Source organism: Lactuca saligna, chromosome 5 (genome assembly GCF_052625555.1).
Source record: "Lactuca saligna cultivar CGN05327 chromosome 5, ASM5262555v1, whole genome shotgun sequence".
NCBI lineage: Eukaryota > Viridiplantae > Streptophyta > Magnoliopsida > Asterales > Asteraceae > Lactuca > Lactuca saligna.
In genome coordinates this window covers 230873957-230900486 of record NC_136421.1, presented here as the reverse complement: position 1 = coordinate 230900486, position 26530 = coordinate 230873957, and the positions used below count along the sequence as shown (strand labels likewise).

The window sequence follows — 26530 nt, the reverse complement described above, 5'->3', positions numbered from 1 at the left end:
TCTCAAGAATTGCTACTTTACATATTGATTTTAATCTATCGAGGTGTCAATTTCTGACTAATGTTTTTTTTATCTTTAAGCAATAACGTTAATTAAGTGGTATATATGTTTCATATATACACACAAACAAGTTTTTCAAATTCTGACATGGGATATACGTTTTGGTTTACCACATACAACAAAATTAAAATTTATATGTTGATGATGTCTGTATCTTGATGATTCTTTTCTCGGGTAATGTCATTGCAAGGGTAAGTTGCATGAACTTGTTAGGAGAAAGCTTGTATATTGTTAGGTAGAGACAAAGAGATAGGAGAGACCCTTGAATAAAGAATTACCACTAAACTCTAGCTCTTGATAAAATCATTAATATTCTTGGCATCAATTTTGTAATAATCGATATCCTGAGTGTTTTTCTCTTTAAATTTACAGACTGAGTGGACCAGAGAGGAAAGGATAAAGCTGGAAGAGCTAAAAGATTTTTGTTTCAAACTTCTGAAGTGGAGAGATATACAAATTCACAATATACGAACTTAATTGTTCGTATGAATCACTGCAAGAAGAACTCAGAAGGAGACAAGAAGGAGATAAAGAAATTTATTTCCTGGTATGTGGAAATCCGAAGAGTGTTGATGTATGCCGTTCAACTACTAACTTCATGAAGGCTTCGACCTTTATTCCAAAGGGGGAGATTGTTAGAGTTTAAATGTTGTAATATGTCGAAGTGTTAGTTGTTACGAAGGATCTTTAGTCTTCGTAAGAAGAGTCTTCGGAAGTAATGTTATTTTTACTAAGGCATTTTAATGAATTGTCTTAATGTCTAATCCTTAGTATTTTTATTATGCTTTTTGTATTCCTATAAATAGGGGTCTGTACTAAGTGAGTAGAAACTTTTCACGGAGACTTTACAGAATATTCTTTGTACTATGTAAAATCAAGAGCATAATATGAGCTGAACCAAGATTATATTTACTCTCGTGTTCATCGTTTTTCTTCTTTCTGAATTCTTACATGAATTGATCTTAAACTCGATTACAAATCTCTTCAAAGAGCAGAGAGATCATACGGAAGCGGCGAGTAGTCCGACGGCCAACATAGAGAGAGTATGTGTGTGTACTGGAATAGCGAGCAATTCGATGACCGGTGAGGAGGCTCGAGGTGGAGGTGACGTTTTCGGCAGATTTGAGATTTTTTTCCGTGATTTATCGTTTTCTTAAACGCAAAACTTATTAGATTATAGATTGGTGGGTTTTTATAGAGTTTTAAGAGTAGTTTTTTGATTGATTTGGTTTCCTCAACAAACAAGGTTAGATTTGATTTTTTGCAGTGATTTTCGGAATTTCAGTTCATTGTTTATATAGTCTCATAGTTATATGTAAAACTGTTTAAAACAAGGGGGCCTAATTAGTCTTTTTGGTGATATTTCGTAACTGATATACATGTATACATGTATTATGAACATCAAAACCAGAGGGGCCATGGCCCCTCCTGGCCCCTAATGAGGTTTTTATTTTTCACCATTACATTGTAATTTTCGAAAACGTGATAAAATTCCATTATTAAACAAAAGAAATAGAAATGAATTTATACTAATATGGTTATTATTACATCAAGGTTTCACCTGTTTTATCTATTGCGGTATAATAAAAAAAAACCTGTTACCGCTTCTCAAGAGAAGTTTATATGTCAACCAAGCCTCATAATAATGCCATTTTTCTATAAAATTCAACTATAAATTTACAAAATGACCAATTAACACAACCAAATGTATTATACAACAATTAACATACTGTAAAAGTTCTTACTTAACCAAAACAGATTTTTTGTATGCATTGATGCATTCTAGTATGACACACAAAAAGACCTATATACGCATCTAGTATGACACACAAAAATACCTATGTACGCATGGACATACTGACCTTGTTCGTGTGGACATCCAGGGCACGGGCACAATTGCAGTTAAATGTTGGCCAAAACTAATGGTGAAAAATCCAAGGACACATCAAAACATATCATGCTCTTTCACAAAATAAACACATTAGCATTGCTCACATTAACTATGATTGTTTAGACCTTTAACTAAACTAAACTTCAATTCCACCACAAAAGTACGCATTCATTTCATTATAATAATCATTTGAAGAGCTTGAATTGATTGATTTTAACTTTGTCTTTGACGTGTTCTTTACGATCTTCGTAATAATCATCTTCATTATTCAATGATAACCTACCGTAAAAAAATTAAATAATTCAAACTTATAACCAACTTACCCTTGTCTTTTGTTTCACTGGTTTCCTTGGTATATATTTCAATTTAGAAGGTTAAATCATTAAAAATATATGATAAGACATACACCGTGTAGTATGGATAGGACCACACACACATATATATATATATATATATATATATATATATATATATATATATATATATATATATATATATATATATATATATATATATATATATATATATATATATATATATATAAAAGTAAGTTCAAATAAAAATAAAAAATAGTGTGAGAACGTAAAAACACTATGTTTATATTATTATTCTGTAATGAATATTGTATATGTGTATTTTTGAAGTAATTATAATATAAATCTTAAGGTTTGATTATTCATATATTTATTAGAATCTTATTATTCTATTATAAATTTATGTATGTGTATTTTTATAGTAAATTTTAATTTTAAATTTTTAACCTATGATTATTCATTTATTCATTGCTGATTAATAACACAAAGTTGTGGATATAAAACTCATTGCAGAATAATAACATAGAATAGTGTTTTTACGTTCTGACACTATTAACTGTTTTTATTTGAACTATCCCATAATATATATATATATATATATATATATATATATATATATATATATATATATATATATATATATATATATATATATATATATATATATAACAAGACTACAAAATACAAATGTAATTGTTGTAGTGGATACAAAACTCATTACAGAATAATAACATAGAATAATGTTTTTATGTTGTCACACTATTAACTGTTTTTATTTGAACTATCCCATAAATATATGTGTGTGTGTGTGTGTATATATATATATATATGCAACGCCCCAAAATTAGAGACTAAAAATTTCTTTTAATAAAACATTACTTAAAGCAAAATCATCAATCCAAAACATAAACAGAGTATTAATTTCCAAAACACATGTTCATTATCAGAGTCAAACATTCCCAGGCTAACTGACTATGGTGTGTGCACTGCAATCTCCCCGAGCTCCTCTTTTGAAAACTGAGTACCTGAAACCAAAACTGAAAACCGTAAGCACGAAGCTTAGTGAGCTCCCCCAATCTAACACATACCATACAACAACATATAAAGCACATACTGGGCCTTGCCCACTGCATCGGACCAATGTCCGGACTAACTGGGGCCTTGCCCCTTCATCGGACCGAAGTCCGGAAACTGACTGGGACCTTGTCCCCTGCATCGGACCGAAGTCCGGACTAACTAGGGCCTTGCCCCCTGCATCGGACCGAAGTCCGGAAACTGACTAGGACCTTGTCCCCTGCATCGGACCGAAGTCCGGGCTAACTGACTGAACATAGCATAGCATAACATATCAACTAGCATGAACACATATACTGCATACTACATCGGGCCGTAGCCCGGAACACATAACACATAACACATAAAACATAGCACGTAAATCCTGTCTGAGCCACGAAGGCATCAAACATACTAACTACTGCATCGGACCGAAGTCCGGAAACTACTGCTAACTGAACGGGCCGGCATTGTGGCCTTAGACCCGTCCCTACTGGAAGGAAACTCACCTGAGACTGCTGAACTGATGCTGCTAATCCTCTTGACTGCTACTTGACCTCTGACTCCGAACTGCTGCTCCACTAACTCTTCGAGCTTCAAAAGCCAATAAAACACCCAACTGACCTCCAAAGGTCACTAGGTCAACTCTGGTCAAGGTCAAAATCCTAGTCAATGTCAACCTTCCAGGTCAACCCTACTCGCCGAGTTTACCTACTGACTCGCCGAGTTCCTACGCTCAGGGTCTTTCTTATTCGCGACTCGACTCGCCGAGTCAGTCTATGACTCGCCGAATCCAACTAGTTCCAAGTCCTGTCCTGTCCAACTCGCTGAGTCACCACCGACTCACTGATTCGAGTCTCAACTCGAAGGGTTTAGGGTTTCGTGATCTGACTCGCCGAGTCCAAGAACAGACTCGCCGAGTCCTAGACAATCTTCAACCAACTCGTCGAGTTGTTCATCCAACTCGCCGACACCATGCCTAACTTCATCCGACTCGACGAGCTGCTCATCCTACTCATCGAGTTCCTCCTCATCTTCAAGCTACTCGCTGAGTCCACTCGAAGGACTCGCTGAGTCTATCCAGCCCTCAATCCATGCAGTGGCTTTTCGAGCCAAACAGAACTTCCAATTAATAGATCCATACTTCTAGGGCCTATTCCCCACGTAAAGTGGCAAACTTTACGTGTAGATTGAGAGATCTATGCTCAAAACATACTAAATTAGGGTTTATGGCAACCATGCTTCTTCAACATACCAAGGGCTGATACTTTAGGGGATTCAAGACCAAAACTAACATGGATCTGAGGTAGCAACCTCAGATCTAAACCTCCAACTCGAATTGGTTACATAACAAACCAACAATGACCAAAACTCACACATAATAATAGATCTAGATGCAAAGGGAGTCCAAGCAACAGCTTATTACCTCCAATTGTTCTGAAATGACTCCACAATCCCAGATCTACAGTCCCTTGTTGCACCTCCAAGGTCTTTCTTCCTCCTCCAAGCTTTAGTGCACTCTTCAAGGCAAGATCTAGCTCAAAAACGAATATGGCGGCTAGGGTTTGGTGTTCTGGGGTAGAGAGGCAGTAAAGGAACCCTAGGAAGGAGAATGAGACGCTTAAATAGGCTCCAAGTTCCCGGATTTAGGGTTTTCGTCGTTCAGACCCAACTCGTCGAGTCTCCTTGGCCGACTCGCCGAGTCGGTCGCTTTCACCACAACCCGGATCCCGCTCGGACTCGCCGAGTCCCTCCATGGACTCGCCGAGTCTCCCCTACACTTGAGGTTTTCTTTCTTTTCTTGGCTTTCCAAACTTTGGGGTGTTACAAATCTCCCCCACTTAAATTAAACTTCGTCCTTGAAGTTTGCTATGATCAACTGCCTGCGAACTGCCTCCAACTCTCTATCTGGGAAATCTAACACCCTTTTGTCCAAATCTCCAGCCACTCACCATGCCGATCATTACCGTTGGTACATACTGAATCCTTCTCCTTTCCATAATTTTCCTAGCGTTACTTCCTCTGACTGGCAATTTTGTACCCCTCATCCGCCTACTGGATGCACTGAGACCACTTTGGTCCAACTAATCTACCGATATCCGAGTTACCGGACTCCCACCGGTCACTATACTCCATCGCAATCTCCTAGTCGCTTCCAGCGACTCCTGAAAATACTTCGACTATCTATAACTGTTCTATCCATTCTTCCGCTCATACTGAAACGATGTTGCTGGAAATAGCTTGCTTATATCCCATCTAATTACTCAACTCCTACTAACTCGAGCCTTCCATCCTGAAAGAAAAGCTACCTACCTAGCTATCTTTACATATCACTATACTCGGCCGAAGGCTCAGCTGATCCTACGGAGAGAGACTTGCCATTTCCAAATCAACCAACTATACTGTCAACACTTGCATTCCAACGCAAATACAATACTGACCCAAAACCCTGAAACCTTCCAAACACTGAATTGCCTGCAATACTGAACCTGCCTGAAACACTAAACTGCCTGAAACGCTGATCTGGCTGAAACACTGAGCTGCCTGAAACACTGAACTGGCTGAAACACTGAGCTGCCTGAAACACTAAACTGGCTGAAACACTGAGCTGCCTGAAACACTAAACCCAATTGTGGAGTCAAGGGACCCGCACTTAGTCGCTTCCACGACTTCTGAATGAAATCTTCCTCTAGGACTAGTTTCCACTAGTTATCCTGTCACTGTGGCTCTAATAACCTTCCGATCCAACCGATCGGGTCCATACATCACATCCTGACATCATCCATTCCATGGCTAACAACATGATGGTTCCCAGACTGACGGTAGCCCTTAACATACCCGAACCCCAATGGTCCACTGCTACTCTGATCTCATAACTGATGTGACGATCTATAGCCCAAATTGCTGACTTAGCCATAACTGAACCATTTGGGAAATCCGAAATCTAACCCGTGGATTCCCATATTCCCACTGCTGCACCCGAACGGGTGGGAATTACTACGTTCCCGCGTTCAACAACGCGCTCATGCTGCTACCAATCTGATAAAAGCCACGGCTACATCCGCGGATTCACAACTTTCAAATACTATCTGGCTGCTAATGAACGCTACGGCTACCCCCCCCCCCCCCCGCAGACTTACAACACTACTACTACTACCTGACTACTAGTGAATGCTACGGCTACCCCCGCAGACTTACAACACTCTACTACTATCTGACTACTAGTGAATGTTACGGCTACCCCCGCAGACTTACAACACTCTACTACTATCTGACTACTAGTGAATGCTACGGCTACCCCCGCAGACTTACAACACTCTACTACTATCTGACTGCTAGTGAATGCTACGGCTACCCCCGCAGGCTTACAACACTACTACTACTATCCCGAGGACATCCTGACTATCCCTAGTCCCGCTCGTGAATCCTCATCCTGATTTCTCAAAACCAGCTCTCAATCCTTGAATTACTGCATCATCCTCGACATCCTATATCCTTGAATGCTCAGCGCTTCGTCGAGGAATTCTCCGGCTTGGTTCCCAAACCAACCGTCTACTAATCCGGATACAAGAAGCTATTGTTGGGAAGTTTCCAACCTCCCAACTCCTGAATCCACACAATCTTGCATGCTGGCTCTGCCACTGGCTACTAATACGAAGACATCTCCTGCTAACCGTTCCTCCGGATCCTCATTCCAACTCACTTGAGCCTTTACAGGTGGTCCTCAAATCCTGGATTCCCAGCCAGCTTCTAACCATCTCCATTACATGAACCCACTGCTGGGAAAAGTTCTCGAACTCTCAATTCTGAACTTCTCAATCCATCCATCACTGTGCTACTACCACTTCTTCTCAGAGGCCGCGCACTCATTCTGAGTGACTCTTATCCATGTATACCCGGAGGGTTCTCCCCCACTTCGATCCTGCTTACCCCTTGCTGCTTCACATTCAAAAGAGATCCTGACCTTTACTATCATTCCAAAACTTCTACTGGGGAACCCAAGCCCGCCAGGTAGGAATTTAACCAATCCTTCCCAAACACTAACCACTCCGAACTAGCGAAACGAACCAAATCTCTCCCAACCATGCTACCGTTACTGCATCCCCCGAAACCTTCTCCTTAAGAGCACATTCCCTAACTACCAACCAATTATCCGAGGTATGCAAATGGCATATGACATAATCACAAGCAAGCCACTCCATAACACAACACTTATACCACAATTGATGCAGAAACCATAACAACATAATCATAACATAAGCTGACAAAAACAAAGTTACATACCTCCATTACTCAGTGCTGCTCGAATCCCTGCTGAAAGTTACTGGAGAAACTCAGCTCCGAGCCGTAGGCACCCTTGCCCGGCCTTGACAACCACTGACGGTACTTGAAGTTCCAAGGGTAGGAGCTGGCGCCTGCCCTGCTGAATACAAACTCGGACAGTGGGCCTTCTTGTGGCCCCTCTGACTGCAATGGAAACACAACAGATCAAGTCCTTGGGCGATGGTAACAACACAGTCTCTGCTAAAATAACCAATCTGGCCGCACTTGAAACACCCAGCATCGCCACCACTTCTACGCCTACACACACCCATGTACGTCCTTCCGCAATTCCCGCATCGACTGCGGCTCTGATAGTTCCTCGTCCTCAAATCTGAACTCTTGGGCCTCTTACTCGAACCTGTGGCAACCTGAGTCTCATCCATTTTCCTCTTCCCTTCCAACTCCCTGCCCGACTCTCGCTCCTGCGTTACCCTAACGGCAACGTCTGCTGACTGAACAACAGATGTCTGATCCTGAAGCCTCGCTATCAATCTATCAGTGATCCTCACGACCATGTCTGGCAGACCCTCGCGAATGGCTCACGAAACTTCCTCAACTATCCAATCCAATCATGCAATGGTTTCTCTTGGAGACAGAATGCCCCACACACCCCTGCCCCCTGATAGCAGAAACTAGAAATGGGATCTCCCTCCCTGATGGATCCCTAAACTCCATAAGATTCGGGACCTAGACGAGCCCCAATCTGTCCTAAAACTAACCCGGCCCTAAAGGCCTCAAGATGACTGTCCATGAGCTCCACAATAGCCTCTCTAACTGAACCGAAAATCACTGGAGTCTGATCGATGATGTTGCGCATAATCTCTGCGGAAATGAAATCCCTCATCTGATCATCAAGCTGCCCGGCTCTAAAGCCCGAGCCAGACCCCTCCCCTGCACCTGAACTGCCAACTGATATCTCGCGCAACGTCACCATGCTGAAAATATAACAATCCCTGACCAATTACATACTACAGCTGAGGGATCTCTCACATACTCTACTAGTTCCTTGGTTTCGCCTCGGCCCCTCTTGAATCGAGTACGGATCCTCTGCTTTCAGTAGTATGGGCCCCTACTACCTTCCACATTTATCCGTACTTTCCTCAAGAGTTACCACAACTCCACCAAGTCCCCTTTACTCTTCTACTGATCTCTGCTACTCTCATCCTAGGCTTGCCCTAGGGAACCTCTGACTCTACCTAAACAGTCCTCAGCTGCTGAAGGCCTCCTTGTAATGCCAATTAGCCACCACCTGAATACCATCACATGTGATGAGGCTCGGATAATCCTTCGAGTAAAAGTTTCGTCCCTACAACGGTTGGACTCAGACAAGAGCTGCGCAGTAGGGCCAAATCTAGCACTCTTAGATTATCCAACCCTAATCACATGTGATGTGACGTATTCACCTAATGGCTAACTCCCATCACTCAGAGTCCCACAAAGCACAAAGCAAGCAGCATTCGGATAAAGGAAACATAATTAGGCAAAACAATTCTCATAACAAGAAACTGCACTAGCATACAATGCTAAGCTCATGCTATCATGCATAACCTACACAGGCTATCCTACTACTGTCTACTCAATACTAGCATGCAATTCTTATCAGCTGAAACACATAAAACAGGCACATAAGGCATCATCCTAGATCCTTAGTCTTATTCTAGCATGTTGTTCTACTGAAGCTGAAACTGAGACTGAAACTGATAATGATGATCATAACATAACTTGTATGGGTAAATTGGGAGTACTTACTTGAGCTCGGCTGATCGCATGCACACACCTCTATCTCGTTAAAAATTTCTTTCTTTCTAAGTGCTTTCAAAATTCTTTTTAGAAGACGTTTTCTTTTTAAAAAAATCTTTTTATTTCCCCTTAGTTTGAGTTCAGATACACCCGGAAGTGTATCCGAATCCCTCAAACCAGGGCTCTGATACCAACTTGCAACGCCCCAAAATTAGAGACTAAAAATTTCTTTTAATAAAACATTACTTAAAGCAAAATCATCAATCCAAAACATAAACATAGTATTAATTTCCAAAACACATGTTCATTATTAGAGTCAAACATTCCCAGGCTAACTGACTATGGTGTGTGCACTGCAATCTCCCCGAGCTCCTCTTTTGAAAACTGAGTACCTGAAACCAAAACTGAAAACCGTAAGCACGAAGCTTAGTGAGCTCCCCCAATCTAACACATACCATACAACAACATATAAAGAACATACTGGGCCTTGCCCACTGCATCGGACCAATGTCCGGACTAACTGGGGCCTTGCCCCTACATCGGACCGAAGTCCGGAAACTGACTGGGACCTTGTCCCCTGCATCGGACCGAAGTCCGGACTAACTAGGGCCTTGCCCCCTGCATCGGACTGAAGTCCGAAAACTGACTGGGACCTTGTCCCCTGCATCGGACCGAAGTCCAGGCTAACTGGGGCCTTGCCCCCTGCATCGGACCGAAGTCCGGAAATTGAGTGGGACCTTGTCCCCTGCATCGGACCGAAGTCCGGGCTAACTGACTGAACATAGCATAGCATAACATATCAACTAGCATGAACACATATACTGCATACTACATCGGGCCGTAGCCCGGAAAACATAACACATAACACATAAAACATAGCACATAAATCCTGTCTGAGCCACGAAGGCATCAAACATACTAACTACTGCATCAGACCGAAGTCCGGAAACTACTGCTAACTGAACGGGCCGGCATTGTGGCCTTAGACCCGTCCCTACTGGAAGGAAACTCACCTGAGACTGCTGAACTGATGTTGCTAATCCTCTTGACTGCTACTTGACCTCTGACTCCGAACTGCTGCTCCACTAACTCTTCGAGCTTCAAAAGCCAATAAAACACCCAACTGACCTCCAAAGGTCACTAGGTCAACTCTGGTCAAGGTCAAAATCCTAGTCAATGTCAACCTTCCAGGTCAACCCTACTCGCCAAGTTTACCTACTGACTCACCGAGTTCCTACGCTCAGGGTCTTTCTTATTCGCGACTCGACTCGCCGAGTCAGTCTATGACTCGCCGAGTCCAACTAGTTCCAAGTCCTGTCCTGTCCAACTCGCTGAGTCACCACCCGACTCACTGATTCGAGTCTCAACTTGAAGGGTTTAGGGTTTCGCAATCTGACTCGCCGAGTCCAAGAACAGACTCGCCGAGTCCTAGACAATCTTCAACCAACTCGTCGAGTTGTTCATCCAACTCGCCGACGCCATGCCTAACTTCATCCGACTCGACGAGCTGCTCATCCTACTCGTCGAGTTCCTCCTCATCTTCAAGCTGCTCGCCGAGTCCACTCGAAGGACTCGCCGAGTCTATCCAGTCCTCAATCCATGCAGTGGCTTTTCGAGCCAAACAGAACTTTCAACTCATAGATCCATACTTCTAGGGCCTATTCCCCACGTAAAGTGGCAAACTTTATGTGTAGATTGAGAGATCTATGCTCAAAACATACTAAATTAGGGTTTATGGCAACCATGCTTCTTCAACATACCAAGGGCTGATACTTTAGGGGATTCAAGACCAAAACCAACATGGATCTGAGGTAGCAACCTCAGATCTGAACCTCCAACTCGAATTGGTTACATAACAAACCAACAATAACCAAAACTCACACATAAGAATAGATCTAGATGCAAAGGGAGTCCAAGCAACAGCTTATTACCTCCAATTGTTCTGAAATGACTCCATAATCCCAGATCTACAGTCCCTTCTTGCACCTCCAAGGTCTTTCTTCCTCCTCCAAGCTTTAGTGCACTCTTCAAGGCAAGATCTAGCTCAAAAACGAATATGGCGGCTAGGGTTTGGTGTTCTGGGGTAGAGAGGCAGTAAAGGAACCCTAGGAAGGAGAATGAGATGCTTAAATAGGCTCCAAGTTCCCGAATTTAGGGTTTTCCTCGTTCAGACCCAACTCGTCGAGTCTCCTTGGCCGACTCGCCGAGTCGGTCGCTTTCACCACAACCCGGATCCCGCTCGGACTCGCCGAGTCCCTCCATGGACTCGCCGAGTCTCCCCTACACTTGAGGTTTTCTTTCTTTTCTTGGCTTTCCAAACTTTGGGGTGTTACAATATATATATATATATATATATATATATATATATATATATATATATATATATATAACAAGACTACAAAATACAAATGTAATTGTTGGAGTGGTGTGCTTTGTCCAAAACACTGTTGGAAGTTGATCTCCGAGTTCCCAAAGCTATTGAAAAACTATAGAAAGTGTCTTCTCAACTACAAAAGCACATTTAATTATATTCTATGACAACTCAGATGATGATGGTGGTGGTGTTAAACATGAAGGTTGTAGAGAAGATCGACTAAGGGGAGAGTATGATATAGACACATCAGTTGACTTGATTCTCTGCCTATTCCTCCGTGATGGGGCATGATAAGGAAGGTTGTATGTCCACTATTAGGATTCCTCCTTCTCTCTGGTTCTAGGTGTGACTATGTTTGGTTGCAAGCCTTAGAAATGCATTTAAATAACCAATTACCTAATTTAATACTTATCATTGGCACTTTTTGGTATATAATATAACCTCTACTAGGTCGATGCATTTATTATTATTATTATTATTATTATTATTATTATTATTATTATTAAATAATAGATAATATTTAAAAATATTTCATCATACATTGAAAACATATGACAATCAGAATGAGATTCTGGTTTGCCTTGAGGTTGAGAATCGTTGATTGTGCCATCAGTTCAGTTCAGTGTTTGAAGGAGTTTCAGAAGAAGCCGCAATGGATGCTCGGAGAAGAAGATGAATGGTAGAGAGAATTTTCTCTGGGAGAATTTTGATTACTTTTGAAAGTGGTAATGACAACAGAATCATCAAAATCCTTTTATATTGTATGATAAGAGAGAGAAAAATCTGACGATTAATGATCCCAAATCCCTTAAAAAGGGTCTAAAAAGGCGTGACTGATAGTTGTGATGTTAGGTGGCGTTAGGCAGCGTAACAGACAGCATGCGTCGTTTTGGTTTTCACGTGCCTAAATTCAAATCTTATCCATTAAAACTGCAATTTAAATTTCTGACATTCGTAGTTCCACACTTTTGTAGTTAATCGCCATCAATTGTTCTACGAACCTGAAAGTGCCAATGGATCGTGACCATTGTTTGACCCTTATCCAAACTTCTGTTTTATTTCGGTTTTTATAGTTTATGACAGTTTGAAACTGTCATATGACAATTTTCAGACAAAGATCATAAATTTGGTTTTGGTCTCACTTTTTATGGTACAGACGAAACTATCATCAAAACATTCTAAATTCTTGTCTCTGTGAGTCTTATCCGACTAAAGAATATTCGGAGTACCACCTAAATGATTTAATCTGAAAGTGTTTTACATAATTCTCAAAATTCCAAGCCTTACTATACCTCAATTTCTAACAGTCTATGCATTGATTATTATTATTATTATTATTATTATTATTATTATTATTATTATTATTATTATTAAATAATAGATAATATTTACAAATATTTCATCATACATTGAAAACGTATGACAATCCCTTAATGATATAATGTGATGGTGGTAAAGATTTCCAACTCTAATACCATTTCCAATCTTATCAAAAGCTTTCTTATTAGTTTTTAAAGAGGCCTATATTTGTCTACCCATGAGTACATACGAAGTAAGAAATTTATAATAATAGATCAAATTTAAGGTTGTCCACTGTTTTAGATAAAACCGATAAAACCAAATTGTTATATTGGAAAATTTGATGGATTATATGAGTCATATACATGGATTTTTGAATTGTTTTCAACTAAACCGAATTATGAATTTTGATTCTGGAATTGTTTTGGTTTAAAAGAATTGCTCTTACTCAAAATGTTTATATGTAAAATATTAAACTATAATGTATTTGTTGTTTCTAAATTTCAATTCACAAGTAACCAATTTGTTTTATATTTGTTGTATAGAGTCGACTAATTTTGATGTTATATATTTTTTAAATGTCACGGCTGTTAGAAAACTAAATTATAAACGTCGAGCCAAACGGCTTGTAGCTTTCTTTGTTCATATTATATTTAAATTTACTTAGGATTACTTCATTTCATGTTTTGAAAAGCAAAATAAATTTGAATTCATTTGATATGACTGGATCAATTAGATCCATTTAAACGGGTACCCCAAATAACATTTCAAAAAGCCTATTGTTAATATTCAGATTATATATATTCCATGTGTCAAAGTAATCTAGCAATATCACTATAACCTCCTTTCACGTGCTCATGCACATCTTACCCCATAAACCCACACTCTAGTAAATATAGTAGGTAGAAACACTCTATATCCTTGTCAAGAAAGTTTTTGAAACGATTTGGCTTAAGAAGGTCCCTAGGATCTCTAATTGTCATAATATCCATAACATTTATTTATTTGAATACCCGTCTTCTAAACTTAGAGACACGTGCATTATCGTCGATGGGTAGTTGACCCAATCCCAATTCAGTCATTAAAATTTTGAAAAAGCATGACTAGTAGTTCATCCCGTTCTACCTAAATAAGAAAAATATTATATTAAGAAAAGTAGAAACTTGTTTTCTTTCTATGTTTCAAGACCAATGCCGATTGCAGAAGGTGTCGTTTTAGGAGAGTTTCAAAAAATATTCTCGGGTAAAAGAGGTACAAATATTAATTTGCCGTTTTTATGTACTCTGGACACATAATATATTTTAAATATTAGAAAAAAAAAATTATCAAAAATTGCGGGTTTTTTTTTTTTTTTTTTTTTTTTTTGAAAATTTGAAGAGAAGGATAACAACCTAAAATTTATTCAGAAAAAGAAAAATTGGAATATCCTTAAAATATTATTTTGGTGAATAGTTTTAGTATAGAGACGAATATTACAAAGAAAATGACCACCAAATAGATAGATTTAATGCCTTTATATGTCCCACTCCCACATCGGTTCATTTATTAAAGCTAAAAAAGGAAATAACCCTATATATATATAAAGATGGGAACGGCTCTTATACGTAAAATCTTAGAGCCTCCTTTTGTTTCTATAAGGTATATTTTTATTCAGAAACGAGTTTTAGGTAGTAAGAAAGGGTTCGACATACACATCTAGAGCAGTGTTTTATTAGTTCGAGGAAGATGAGGATTTCGATTAAAGGAGGTGTTTGGACAAACACAGAGGATGAGATCCTCAAGTCTGCTGTGATGAAATACGGGAAGAACGAATGGGGTCGTACGTCTTCCTTACTTGTGTGCAAATCCGCTAAGCAGTGTAAAGCTCGTTGGTACCAGTGGCTCGATTCTTCCATCAAAAAGGTACGCATCATATTCTCAAGAATTGCTACTTTACATATTGATTTTAATCTATCGAGGTGTCAATTTCTGACTAATGTTTTTTTTATCTTTAAGCAATAACGTTAATTAAGTGGTATATATGTTTCATATATACACACAAACAAGTTTTTCAAATTCTGACATGGGATATACGTTTTGGTTTACCACATACAACAAAATTAAAATTTATATGTTGATGATGTCTGTATCTTGATGATTCTTTTCTCGGGTAATGTCATTGCAAGGGTAAGTTGCATGAACTTGTTAGGAGAAAGCTTGTATATTGTTAGGTAGAGACAAAGAGATAGGAGAGACCCTTGAATAAAGAATTACCACTAAACTCTAGCTCTTGATAAAATCATTAATATTCTTGGCATCAATTTTGTAATAATCGATATCCTGAGTGTTTTTCTCTTTAAATTTCAGACTGAGTGGACCAGAGAGGAGGATGAGAAGCTGCTTCATCTTGCTAAGCTCCTGCCGAGTCAATGGAGAACAGTCGCTCCCATGGTCGGCCGCACTTCCTGTGAATGCATTGACCGCTACGAAAAGCTTCTGGATGCAGCTTGTGTAAGTGATGAAAAATATGATGATCCAAGGAAATTACGACCCGGAGAGATCGACCCAAACCCGGAAGCAAAGCCTGCTCGACCTGATTCAGTTGACATGGACGACGATGAAAAAGAAATGCTTTCAGAAGCAAGGGCTCGATTATCCAATACAAGGGGAAAAAAGGCAAAAAGGAAGGCCCGGGAGAAGCAGATTGAAGAAGCCGGTCGTCTTGCTTCTTTACTAAAGAAGAGAGAATTGAAGGCGGCCGGAATTGATGATTATAGGAAAAGGAAGAATTTCGACTGCAATGCTGAGATCAGGCCGCCAATTGGCTTTTATGATGTTGCTGATGAAAGTTCAATAGTTGAGCAACCTAAATTCCCAACCACCATCGAGGAAATGGAAGGTGAAAGAAGAGAGGCCCGTTTGAGAAAGCAGGACATTGCGAAGAACAAAATAGCATGGAGACAAGATGCTCAAAAAACCGATAGAAAAAGGCCGAAGATGGACCTCCCGACACCACAGATTCCAGATTATGAGTTACGCAAAAATGGGTCTTCAAGCTTTCAAAGATCAATTATCACAAGGAAGTAGTGTCACACGTGCTCTCCTTCCTGATTATACATGCCAAGGAAGGATTAAGACGCCGCTGCAAGGAAAGAAAGAGATGATTATGACGGAGGCCGCAAATCAGGCGAGGCACAGGGGCGGACGCAGGAATTAGTAATAGGGGTTGCACAATTTTTTTTTTCCCGTCACACATAATATAAAACATCTATTCATCTAGTACATTTTTTTTTCTCGTTAAACATAATATAACAACGATATACTAGAATTTAAATTTGTCCTCTTCGTGCAGACATCTTTTGAAACCGCTCCATTACTTTTTCATTCTCAACTTTCGCAAGTGCTTCGGTCTCGACATTACACAGCAATGCGTCGTTCAAAAATTCATCGCCAATTTTGTTACGCAAGTCGGTCTTCAAGAGCTTCATCTTTGAAAAACATCTTTCTACACTTGCGGTCGCTACAGGTAATATCAAAGCCAACTTCAATAGCTTATAAACCAAAGGATAAGATCGATGCTTCCCCGTATTAACCATCAAACGAGAAAGGTCGGAAATTCCTTTCAAACTAGCGAAGCGCTCATCTTTGATGCAAGAGTGATAAAATATCTCAAGTTGTCCTTCAAGGTCTATCATATCTGAATCATCAAAGTCATACTTGTATAACTTACCCAACTTCAATAACTTTGATTTGTCAAATTGTGCAAATGAATCACAAGGGCTCAAAGCACCCATGTATTCTAGTAATTGGGTGCTTGTTTCACTAAACCGATCCCGATATTCTGTAAGTTGCATATCTACCATCGTGTTGAAGATTTCAACCTCAAAATGAAACCTATTAGTCTTTGTAGTCCTACGGTTTCTCGCACCACTATACAACTCTTCCATATCCAAAGTATCAATTTCGTGTGTTTCACAAAAAGATGATACTTTTGGCAAAATGCTAGCAAACCCTATGTTTTTAAAAGATTGCAATGCCTCCATTGTCCCTCTAACCATCAAAGCCGCTTCTAAAATGTCTAAATCTTTTCTTTGAAGTTGCTTTGACAATGTACCCGTGAGGTGTAAAATGTCATACATCATATGTAAGTAAAACACGAACTCATATGATTTAAAATATGCTAAGATTCCAGATGCTTGTTGACGGTTTGCCAATGACCCTCCCTCCTCTTTCACAAAATCTAAAACTACAAGAACATCCGCAAATAACTTCATCAAACTTGTGAGTGTGTTGAAATGTGAACCCCATCTTGTTTCTCCTGCTCGAACAAGTGTAGTCTCTTGATTTAACCCTCTTCTGGTTTCAAGTTCACCACTACACAAGCCTTTTTGCACCGTTTCTCTTGCTTGCTCTCGTAGTAAGTCTTTTCTTTTACATGATGCACAAACTACATTAACCACCAACGAAATTTGCTCAAAAAAGTCACTAACACCATCATGCTTCTTTGCTACAGCCACAACTACTAATTGAAGTTGGTGTGCAAAGCAATGTACATAAAAAGCCGTGTCATTCTCTTGTAATATCAAAGCTTTCAAACCATTGAATTCCCCTCGCATATTGCTAGCCCCATCATAACCTTGTCCTCTTATCTATTAAAATTTAAAACAATTAATATATATATATATATATATATATATATATATATATTAAATTGAAATAACAAAAAAACTAAAGAATAAATTACCTGACTAAAACTCAACTTATTACTTGAAAGTACTTCATTTATGGCGTTTTTGAGTGTCAAAGAAGATGTATCCTTCACGTGCACTAGACCTATGAATCTTTCTTTCACAAAGCCAAGAGTATCGACATAACGCAAAACAATAGTCATTTGTTCCTTTTTTGAAACATCACTAGATTCATCAACTAGTAAAGCAAAAACATCTTGACCAATCTCTTCATAAATACTTAAAAGTACTTCTTGTGCAAAACATTGCACAAGTTCTTTTTGAATTTTAGGGGAAATTAGTTGATTGTTTTTTGGAGCATTTTCTAAAGTATTGTTGAAAATATCTTCACTAGTCTCTCGAATGGCTTTTAACACTTCAATGTATAGCCCTCTATTTTCCGAGTTAACTGACTCATCATGACCACGAAACGGTAAACCGGTTTTCAATAAAAGTCTAACAACAATAATAGAAACACGTAATCGAGCTTTATATTTATGATCCTCTGCTTCGGTTTGCCTCCTAAAGACTACATTGATAGCTTGTTTTCCCCTCATTAAAAACTCACACTTTTCTTTTGCTTTGTTGTGAAAACTATCAATACCACCCACATGAGTCCGAAATGCATCTTTTTTATTCCAAGTATCAAAACCTTGAGAAACAAATGCATCTCTCCCTCCTTTTTGTCCCATGAGGTCCCCACACAAATAACAATATAAACAATATGCACTATCCTTTTTCACACTATATTCCAACCAATCAAAGTCATCAAACCATGAAGGAACGAATACTTGACACGGTCCTTGAAGCAAATATGCTCTTCTTACATCATCTCTTATATTTGGTTTGTAACTTGTAATCAATGGCCTATCCCCCGGGTCCTTTGGAAGATCCTTCAAGTCAACATTATCATTAGGTTGGTTAGAGCATTGTGTTTGTGGAGTTGCATTAGAAACCGAAGGGATTGATTGATTGGTGATTGGTGTTTGTGGAGTTGCATTAGGATTAGAAATGGAAGGCATTGATTGATTGGTGATTGGTATTTGGGAACATTCTTCACCACTTTCATTAGGATTAGGTCTTTGTCTTTTGGTAAAAAAAAACCAGTTAGTTTAACCTATAAAAACATAACAATGACTTCAATAAAACAATTTGATTTCACCTAATCAAACAATAAATTCAATAAAAACATAACAATTACACCTAATCAAACAATGACTTCAATAAAACAAGTTGGTTTCACCTAATCAAACAATAAATTAAATAAAACATATCAATTTCACCTAATCAAACAATCAATTCAATAAAACAAGTTGCTTTCACCTAATCAAACAATAAATTCAATAAAACATATCAATTTCACATAATCAAACAATCAATTCAATAAAAAACATAGCAATATAACCTAAGCAAACAATATAACTTCAACAAAACAAATCAATTTCACCCAAGTCAATCACTAACTTCAAAAACACATATCAATTTCAAATATCTTAATGAATTGATAATTGGTAAAACTTACTTGCTTCATTGTGAAATCGATCAAGACATCAAGTATTGTGAATTTTGATCCATCAAACCATTGAAATCGATCAAGCCTCAGCCCTCAAGGTCGATTGATCGATTGAATTTTGGGGCCAAAAGTCGATAGTCGTGGACGTCGTGCCTACTGCTTCATGCGTCGCTTCTAAGTCTTCGATCGTGTTTTTTTTTTTTTTTTTTCCCTTTCAACCAATGGTTTAATTAAATTTTCACAATTAGGATTATTGGGCTATCTTTTTTACAAGCAATTAGCCCAATTGCTAATTTATCAAATTAAGTTTCATTTGGGTTTTAGGGCTTTAGACAATTTGACTAACTACAATTGAATAAAACATTTGGCTCGTTATTATTATTTTTTTCGTTCGGTAATTCCCGAAAGAGTGACAATATTTTTTTATGTACTTGCACAATTTTTTTAGTACGTGCACGATTTTTTTTACGTAGTGGCACAATAGGTAAAAATTTAAAAAAAAAAAAAAAAAATTCTACTTTGTACGCGGAAGCTAGGTGTTGCCGGTGCCACACCGGGCACCTAGCTAGGACCGCCCATGGCGAGGCAGAAGGTGAGATTGCCATATGGTAAAACTTCTTATTAGGACATTCAAGTTTGAAAAGCACCTAAATATAGTAGTAACAAGTAATGCTTATGTCAATGACATTGATATAACTTTAAATAAACAAATAAACCAACCGTAACTTGCAATTTATTGCATTTAACCCAATAAAAGTCTATCAACTGTAATCGTAATTATGATCATTTTTATTTACAAATATTTTAAATTATTGAATTTGATATTTTTGTGGTAAACATGGGTGAATTTTCTAAGTTTCGTTGCTTTTAGTGCTGAAAAAAATTTGGAATGTTGCCTTTGCTCTAGTTTTAGTGGTAAAATTGGTTGATCTTGATTGCTATTATTGGCAAAAAGGCTAAGAATGTCGACTTTACCATATTGTTTATACATAATATTTTAAATTAAGTTGCCGTATTTTCCAAAAGTAAATAGGCAAAATAAATAAGTTCATGGGTATTTGACTCATATGTTTAAAGGGTAACACATGATTTTAACATTTTTCCCGACAACTTGCAACACTATAATGAGCTTAAGGAAGAAATGAGAGGCACCTCCAATGCCAGGATATTGCAATTACTCCCACCCTCAACTTCTGGGAAATCTCCTTAAATGCAATGATTGAATCCCACAGCCAACCATCCCAATTTTGTATATCCCTTTTTATATACCTATTCAGTTGCCATCATTGACCTGCAATATGACTAGATTTACAATCAAACTTTTTTTTTAATAATTAAACATAGTACAAAGTTAAATATTTATGGTACCTACACCTTCTCCACAAGCAACAAGAACTTAAAGGTCTTATCAGGAACCATCAACAAAATCAAGTTTTCGTCAGTGTCAAAAAGTATAAAATGTTCAAAGTCATCAAATGATAACAAACTTATATAATCAGAGAAAATTTTCATATTATCATAAAGTTGGGTTGCTGTCTTATACGCCAACCTAATCTTGTTTCCACCGGGAGAGATGGTTTGATGCATGGCAAATAACATATTTAAAATTAAATACTACGAAAAAATGGTCCAAAACTGAACATGAATAGAGGAAAATTATTAACACAATATCACATTTACGTCATCCACGATAAAAGTTAGAGTTTTAGCTGAACCCCTCGCTTTGAGCGTTCAACGGTCATCTTGCATTTGTGAACATGCTTGCGGTTGTTAATGGATCAAGATAAATGTCCCAATCATGTATTAGTATGATATATTCTTTTATTTTTTTTACTTAATGTCCTTAATGCATATAGGACTTAGTCTGGTAAGATAATTTATATATGAGTTGTTTTTACTTAATAGAGATAGTCATGGATACATGGGAACATGAGCACGAAAAATAGAGGGGCCGATATCAAAATTTTAAAACGAACCATTTAAAGAGAGACATTTTTATTAGAAACGACAAATAACATTTTAAAGATAGATTGATTTTCATAATGATATCCGCTACATAAAAATTAGCAAATAACTACATTTACATAATAATCCAACATAACGAAGGCAAATATCTACTAAGAAACAACGTTGTTATTTTTCCCTGATTGTGATAAACGTTTCCATTTGGATGTGGTCCACACTTCATTGATCATTTTTTCCCAATACTCCTTTTTTATCCAATTTGGGCGATAGTCCTTTAGCAAACTTAAATCACCTTCTAGTGAGGCATTTACATTTGCAGCTTTGGCAAGTTTTAAAGATGCTTCACGTGCTCTTCGCATTACGTCAGGAAATCGTTTCTTCATACAGTCTTCCCATACCTTGCCAGCAAGAACATCAGTCTCTTCGGGCCAAACATACAAACCCTACATGTACATCACGCATACAATTATCTTTTTCACTTTATACCAATTTTTACTTTGATAAATCATAAAAATAATAAGTACAAACCTTGAAGTGTTCCCACATTGCATCACGATGTTCTTTGTCAACCTTCTTCCATGAGGTCCATGGGCCGTCAAACATCGTCTTCAGTATACATGTGATGGCTCTGATCACTGAAATCTGATCCGTAAATCTTGCAAAAAATTAAAAATTAAAAAATTAGCATTAGTATTATCATTAACAAGTAAATTCATTTTCATAAACAATGGTAAAATTAACTTTAGTACTCCTTTTCAGAATCGACTTCAATGAACTTCCTTTTTGATGGGTTACTTGGAACTTGTTCTAAGATGTTTGATCCTCTAACTGAAGAAGAAGGTTGACTTTCTGCATCATTGTATGATTGGGATGCATTTCTATCTCCAGCATCACGACCACTAATGTGACTACCACTGCGACCACCACCACGGGCTCCTCGTTGCGCCATTAGTCAAAAAATAACCCTTAAAATCAAGAATTAATAAACTATTGGTTAGAACAAGTATGTATTATAATAGAAAATTATAGAAGTAAGAGAAGGTAACATGCTATAATACACAAATAAATGAAAGTGCAATGTATATAGAAAAAGAAAACGATCATTTTAGCTAAAAAGTTATTTATAAGGTCCATTAGGCAAAATATATAGTTCCAAGTACATTGTTTCATTCTACATTTTTAGTAATTACTCATCATCAGAATTATCATCACATATGTTTTCATCTTCAATATCATCTTCGGATGAATCATCCAAGTTATCATCAACTTCTTCATCCTCTTCTCTCTCAATGTCATTGTCATTAACTTCTTCTATTTCTCCTTCAATTACATGAGAAAGGGGTCCTGCCACCTCATTTGCACCGCTACTTGTAGAAGGTAAAGTCGCTTCACTTTCTTGAAAGAATTGGTCCTCTTCATCCTCATCATCACATTCTTCAGTAACACATTGTCGTAGATCATATACACCCCTTGGTTTCGTCTTGACGACAACCCACCAATCTTTCAAATCCTTCATTGCAGGATATGGTGCATAATACACTTGTTCTGCTTGTGACGCTAGGATAAACGGATCTTCATTTCTTAACCTTGATTTGTATTTAATATCAACCAAATTATGCTTTCGATCCACACGTACCCCTTCAGTAGGGTTAAACCATGTACACTTGAACAATACTATGACACAACGCCCTATGCCTTGATATTCTACTTCCAAGACCTCATCCAACAACCCATAATAGTCACACTCAGTCTCATTGTAACAAGTACCTCTTACACATACACCACTATTGTGTGTGACCCGTCCATCACCATATTTTTCAGTATGAAACTTGTAACCATTGACAAAGTATCCTTTATAGGACCTAACATGTCGTAATGGTCCTCGTGCAAGGCATTTCAAATGTTGATTGATATAATTTGATTGTTGAAAAACCTACATTGATAAATTCATTTGTTAACTAATTCACATGGGAAGACACTTTGGTAATACAAAATTTTCTCGTATCATACTCACATGATCTTTAAACCACTTAGCAAAATGTTGATCCCTAAACATTTCAAATGCTCCACCATCCATATCAGGTTGGCTTTGGATCACATAATTTTCAAACAACCTTAAAAAATAACAAAAATTTTAGAGTTTCACGAAATCAAGGAAAAACAGATAACTTGACATACCTTAAAAAAGGTAGAACCTCAACACAATTGATCAAGATGTAATTATGAGCAATACGCATCTCATCATCTGTCAAAGGCCTCCGTTGACCACTTTTTTCGAATAATCTTCGAGATGGAACTTTGAAAATGCTTAATCGAGAGTCGACCATGGTATAACTAGGAATGTCTGGGGCAAAATTACGCGACTCACGATTCAACCGAGTTTCAATTGTAGGCAAAAAGTATTGTGAGCAAAAAGTCGATATTTCTCCAATCATGTAAGCCTCAACAATGGACCCCAACCTTTGCATGGTTTTTTATCTTTCTTTTCATTGATCCCAATTTCCTAAAAAGATGTTGGAAAAGACTTATTAGAAATTCCATAGGTTTTATGGTAGAATATTTTGTATGGTAAAAAAAATACCTTTCATAAAGATACATCCACCTATATTGAACCAGACCACCAAGCATAGCTTCTCGAGCTAAGTGGATAACAAGATGCTCCATTGAATCAAAGAATCCAGGTGGAAATATTTTTTCCAACTTGCAAATGGTTTCAACAATACTAGTTTGCAACCGTTGTAAGTGATCTACGCGTAACACCCTTGAACATATTACACGAAAGAATGTACACAACTCTGTAATTGCATCCCATGTTGAGTTTGGCACCATACCTCTTAGAGAAATAGGCAACAATCTTTGAAGAAATACATGGCACTCGTGACTCTTGAATTTGTAAAAGCTATTATCATCTACATTAACGCACCCCCCCAAGTTTGAGGCGTATCCGTCCGGGAATTTAAGTTTAATCAACCATTGGCATATTTTAGCTACTTGTTCTTTGCTCAAAGAAAACGATGCTCTATTTTTCATATCCTTATTTCCCTTCTTCCATGTATGCCATTGCACTCGATTACAATACATTTCTATATCTTTTCTTGCATTCATGTTGTCTTTGCTTTTCGGAGTGTCCATCACGGTGTTGAAAAGATTTTCAAACACATTTGTCTCAATGTGCATGGGATCAAGGTTGTGTCGTATTAACAACTTCCGCCAATATGGTAGCTCCCAAAAGATGCTCCTCTTAACCCAATTATGAGTAATCCCAAAACCAGGCAATTTTGCATTCTTCGCTCTAAAAGGTTTGCCTTCATAAACAGTTGGAAAGTGTCGTACTTGCTCCCAAATCTGATCACCGGTTAATATTGGTGGGGGGCTAGATCGCTCAACCTTATTAGCCAGAAATCCTGTTTTGTCACCCCGATATGTGTGTTGTTCAGGTAAAAACTTTCGATGGCAGTCAAACCAACATGGTTTACTACCATGGTGTAACCGAAACGACCCCGACTCACCCATACAATACGGACATGCTAACTTGCCATGTGTGCTCCATCCCGATAACATTGCATAAGCAGGAAAGTCACTAACTGTCCAAAGAAGTATAGCTTTCATTGTGAAATTGCATTTAGTCGAAGCATCATAAGTGACAACACCGTCTGTATATAGCATCTTTAACTCGTCAATTAGCGGCCTGAGAAACACATCTATATTTTGACCTGGGCTCTTTTTTCCAGGAATAACTATGCTTAATTGAACATATGGTTCTTTTAAGCACATCCAAGGAGGCAAGTTATAAATTGAAAGGAAAACAGGCCAACATGAATACGGGGTTGTATTTGAGTTATTTGGACTGAACCCATCGGTGCATAGCCCAAGGCGAACATTCCGTGGTTCACTTGAAAATTCTTGATGCATTGAGTCGAAATGCTTCCAAGCCTCACCATCACTTGGATGGACCATCAAACCCGGTTCCGTTTGATGTCCATAGTGCCATGTCATTTGCTTTGCCGTCTTTTTTGTTAAATACAACCTTTGGAGTCTAGGAGCAATTGGCAAGTACCTCATAACCAAATAAGGCAGTTTGCCACTCTTGTACCGATCATGATCACACACGCGACACTTAGTCAAATCAGAATCTGCCCCATAGAATATCATGCAATGGTTTTTGCAAGCATGGATCTTTTTTTCTGGGAGTCTAATTATTTTCAAAAGCTTCTTCGTCTCATAGAAGTTCTCAACTAGTTTCTCACCTTTGGGTAGCATCCGCTTAATTATAGGAAGTATGTGATCATAAGCAACCTCAGATATATTGTATTCTGACTTCCAATGCAGCAACTCTGTTGCAGCTTGTAATTTTGAATAATTTTCACATCCATCCCACAAAGGTTCATCAGCGTCTTCCAACATATCATAGAACCCCTTGGCATTTGGATTCGGGAGTTCCTCCATTACATCCATCAACATTTGTGTACACCCATTAACATCATCATCATCATCATCATCTTCCATCGGATCCTGCATCGGATTAGAAGATTCTTCCTCATGCTGAGATATCGTATTTCTTTCACCATGTGCCCACCAAGTTGTGTAATTAGGAGTGAAACCGTTTTGTAACAAGTGAAGCTCTACATCACCTCTTGTTTTATAATACATGTTCTTGCATTTAAAACAAGGACATCTAATATAATCCCCATCAACAGTTGCTTCATTAGAAAAAGAAACATCCAAAAATCCTTTGACGGATGCATGATATGCTGTGCTAAGATACCCATGATCTAACCTTTTGTACATCCAATCTCTATCACTACGTGTTGACATAATGACTAGCTACAAACAAATATATAACTATTATTTAGAAATTAGATAATGCAGTCATATCCACATTACTAAAAGCATCCTTGGAAACTACAGTTATACTATATGAAATACTTATTTTTATTAAAAGCATCACCAAAAAGATAATTATGGAAAACTAGAACTATAGGGACCAAAAGTGTCTTGCTTATTTCCCTCTTTCAAAGTGTTGACATAATGACTAGCTACAAACAAATATATAACTATTATTTAGAAATTAGATAATGCAATCATATCCACATTACTAAAAGCATCCTTGGAAACTACAGTTATACTATATGAAATACTTATTTTTATTAAAAGCATCACCAAAAAGATAATTATGGAAAACTAGAACTATAGGGACCAAAAGTGTCTTGCTTATTTCTAAGCTTATGTATAGATTTGATACAAATTGAAAACATGGTTTTGACAGTGAATTACTTTTTTCTGTTTATTTTA

General features: G+C 37.9%; 3 protein-coding genes and 1 pseudogene across 3 annotated transcripts; 1 reads left to right on the top strand and 3 right to left on the bottom strand.

Annotated features, from left to right (window-relative positions):
- The first annotated feature begins 14779 nt into the window (after positions 1-14779).
- Positions 14780-16250, top strand: LOC145046351 (cell division cycle 5-like protein pseudogene; annotated as a pseudogene).
- A 112-nt stretch (positions 16251-16362) lies between these two features.
- Positions 16363-18782, bottom strand: LOC145046350 (uncharacterized). The gene is made up of 2 exons (XM_078994631.1): positions 17778-18782; positions 16363-17682 (listed from the first exon to the last, which is right to left on the bottom strand). Exons 1-2 carry the CDS (start codon positions 18780-18782, stop codon positions 16363-16365), a joined length of 2325 nt encoding a protein of 774 aa, XP_078850757.1.
- A 2608-nt stretch (positions 18783-21390) lies between these two features.
- Positions 21391-22203, bottom strand: LOC145046349 (uncharacterized). Its single transcript, XM_078994630.1, has 3 exons — positions 21988-22203; positions 21767-21893; positions 21391-21681 (listed from the first exon to the last, which is right to left on the bottom strand). Exons 1-3 carry the CDS (start codon positions 22185-22187, stop codon positions 21391-21393), a joined length of 618 nt encoding a protein of 205 aa, XP_078850756.1. The 5' UTR covers positions 22188-22203.
- Positions 22204-23669: 1466 nt separating this feature from the next.
- On the bottom strand, positions 23670-26053 carry LOC145046346 (uncharacterized). The gene is made up of 2 exons (XM_078994629.1): positions 23852-26053; positions 23670-23741 (listed from the first exon to the last, which is right to left on the bottom strand). The coding sequence occupies exons 1-2, from the start codon at positions 26051-26053 to the stop codon at positions 23670-23672; spliced, it is 2274 nt and encodes a 757-aa protein (XP_078850755.1).
- Between the last annotated feature and the right edge of the window lie 477 nt (positions 26054-26530).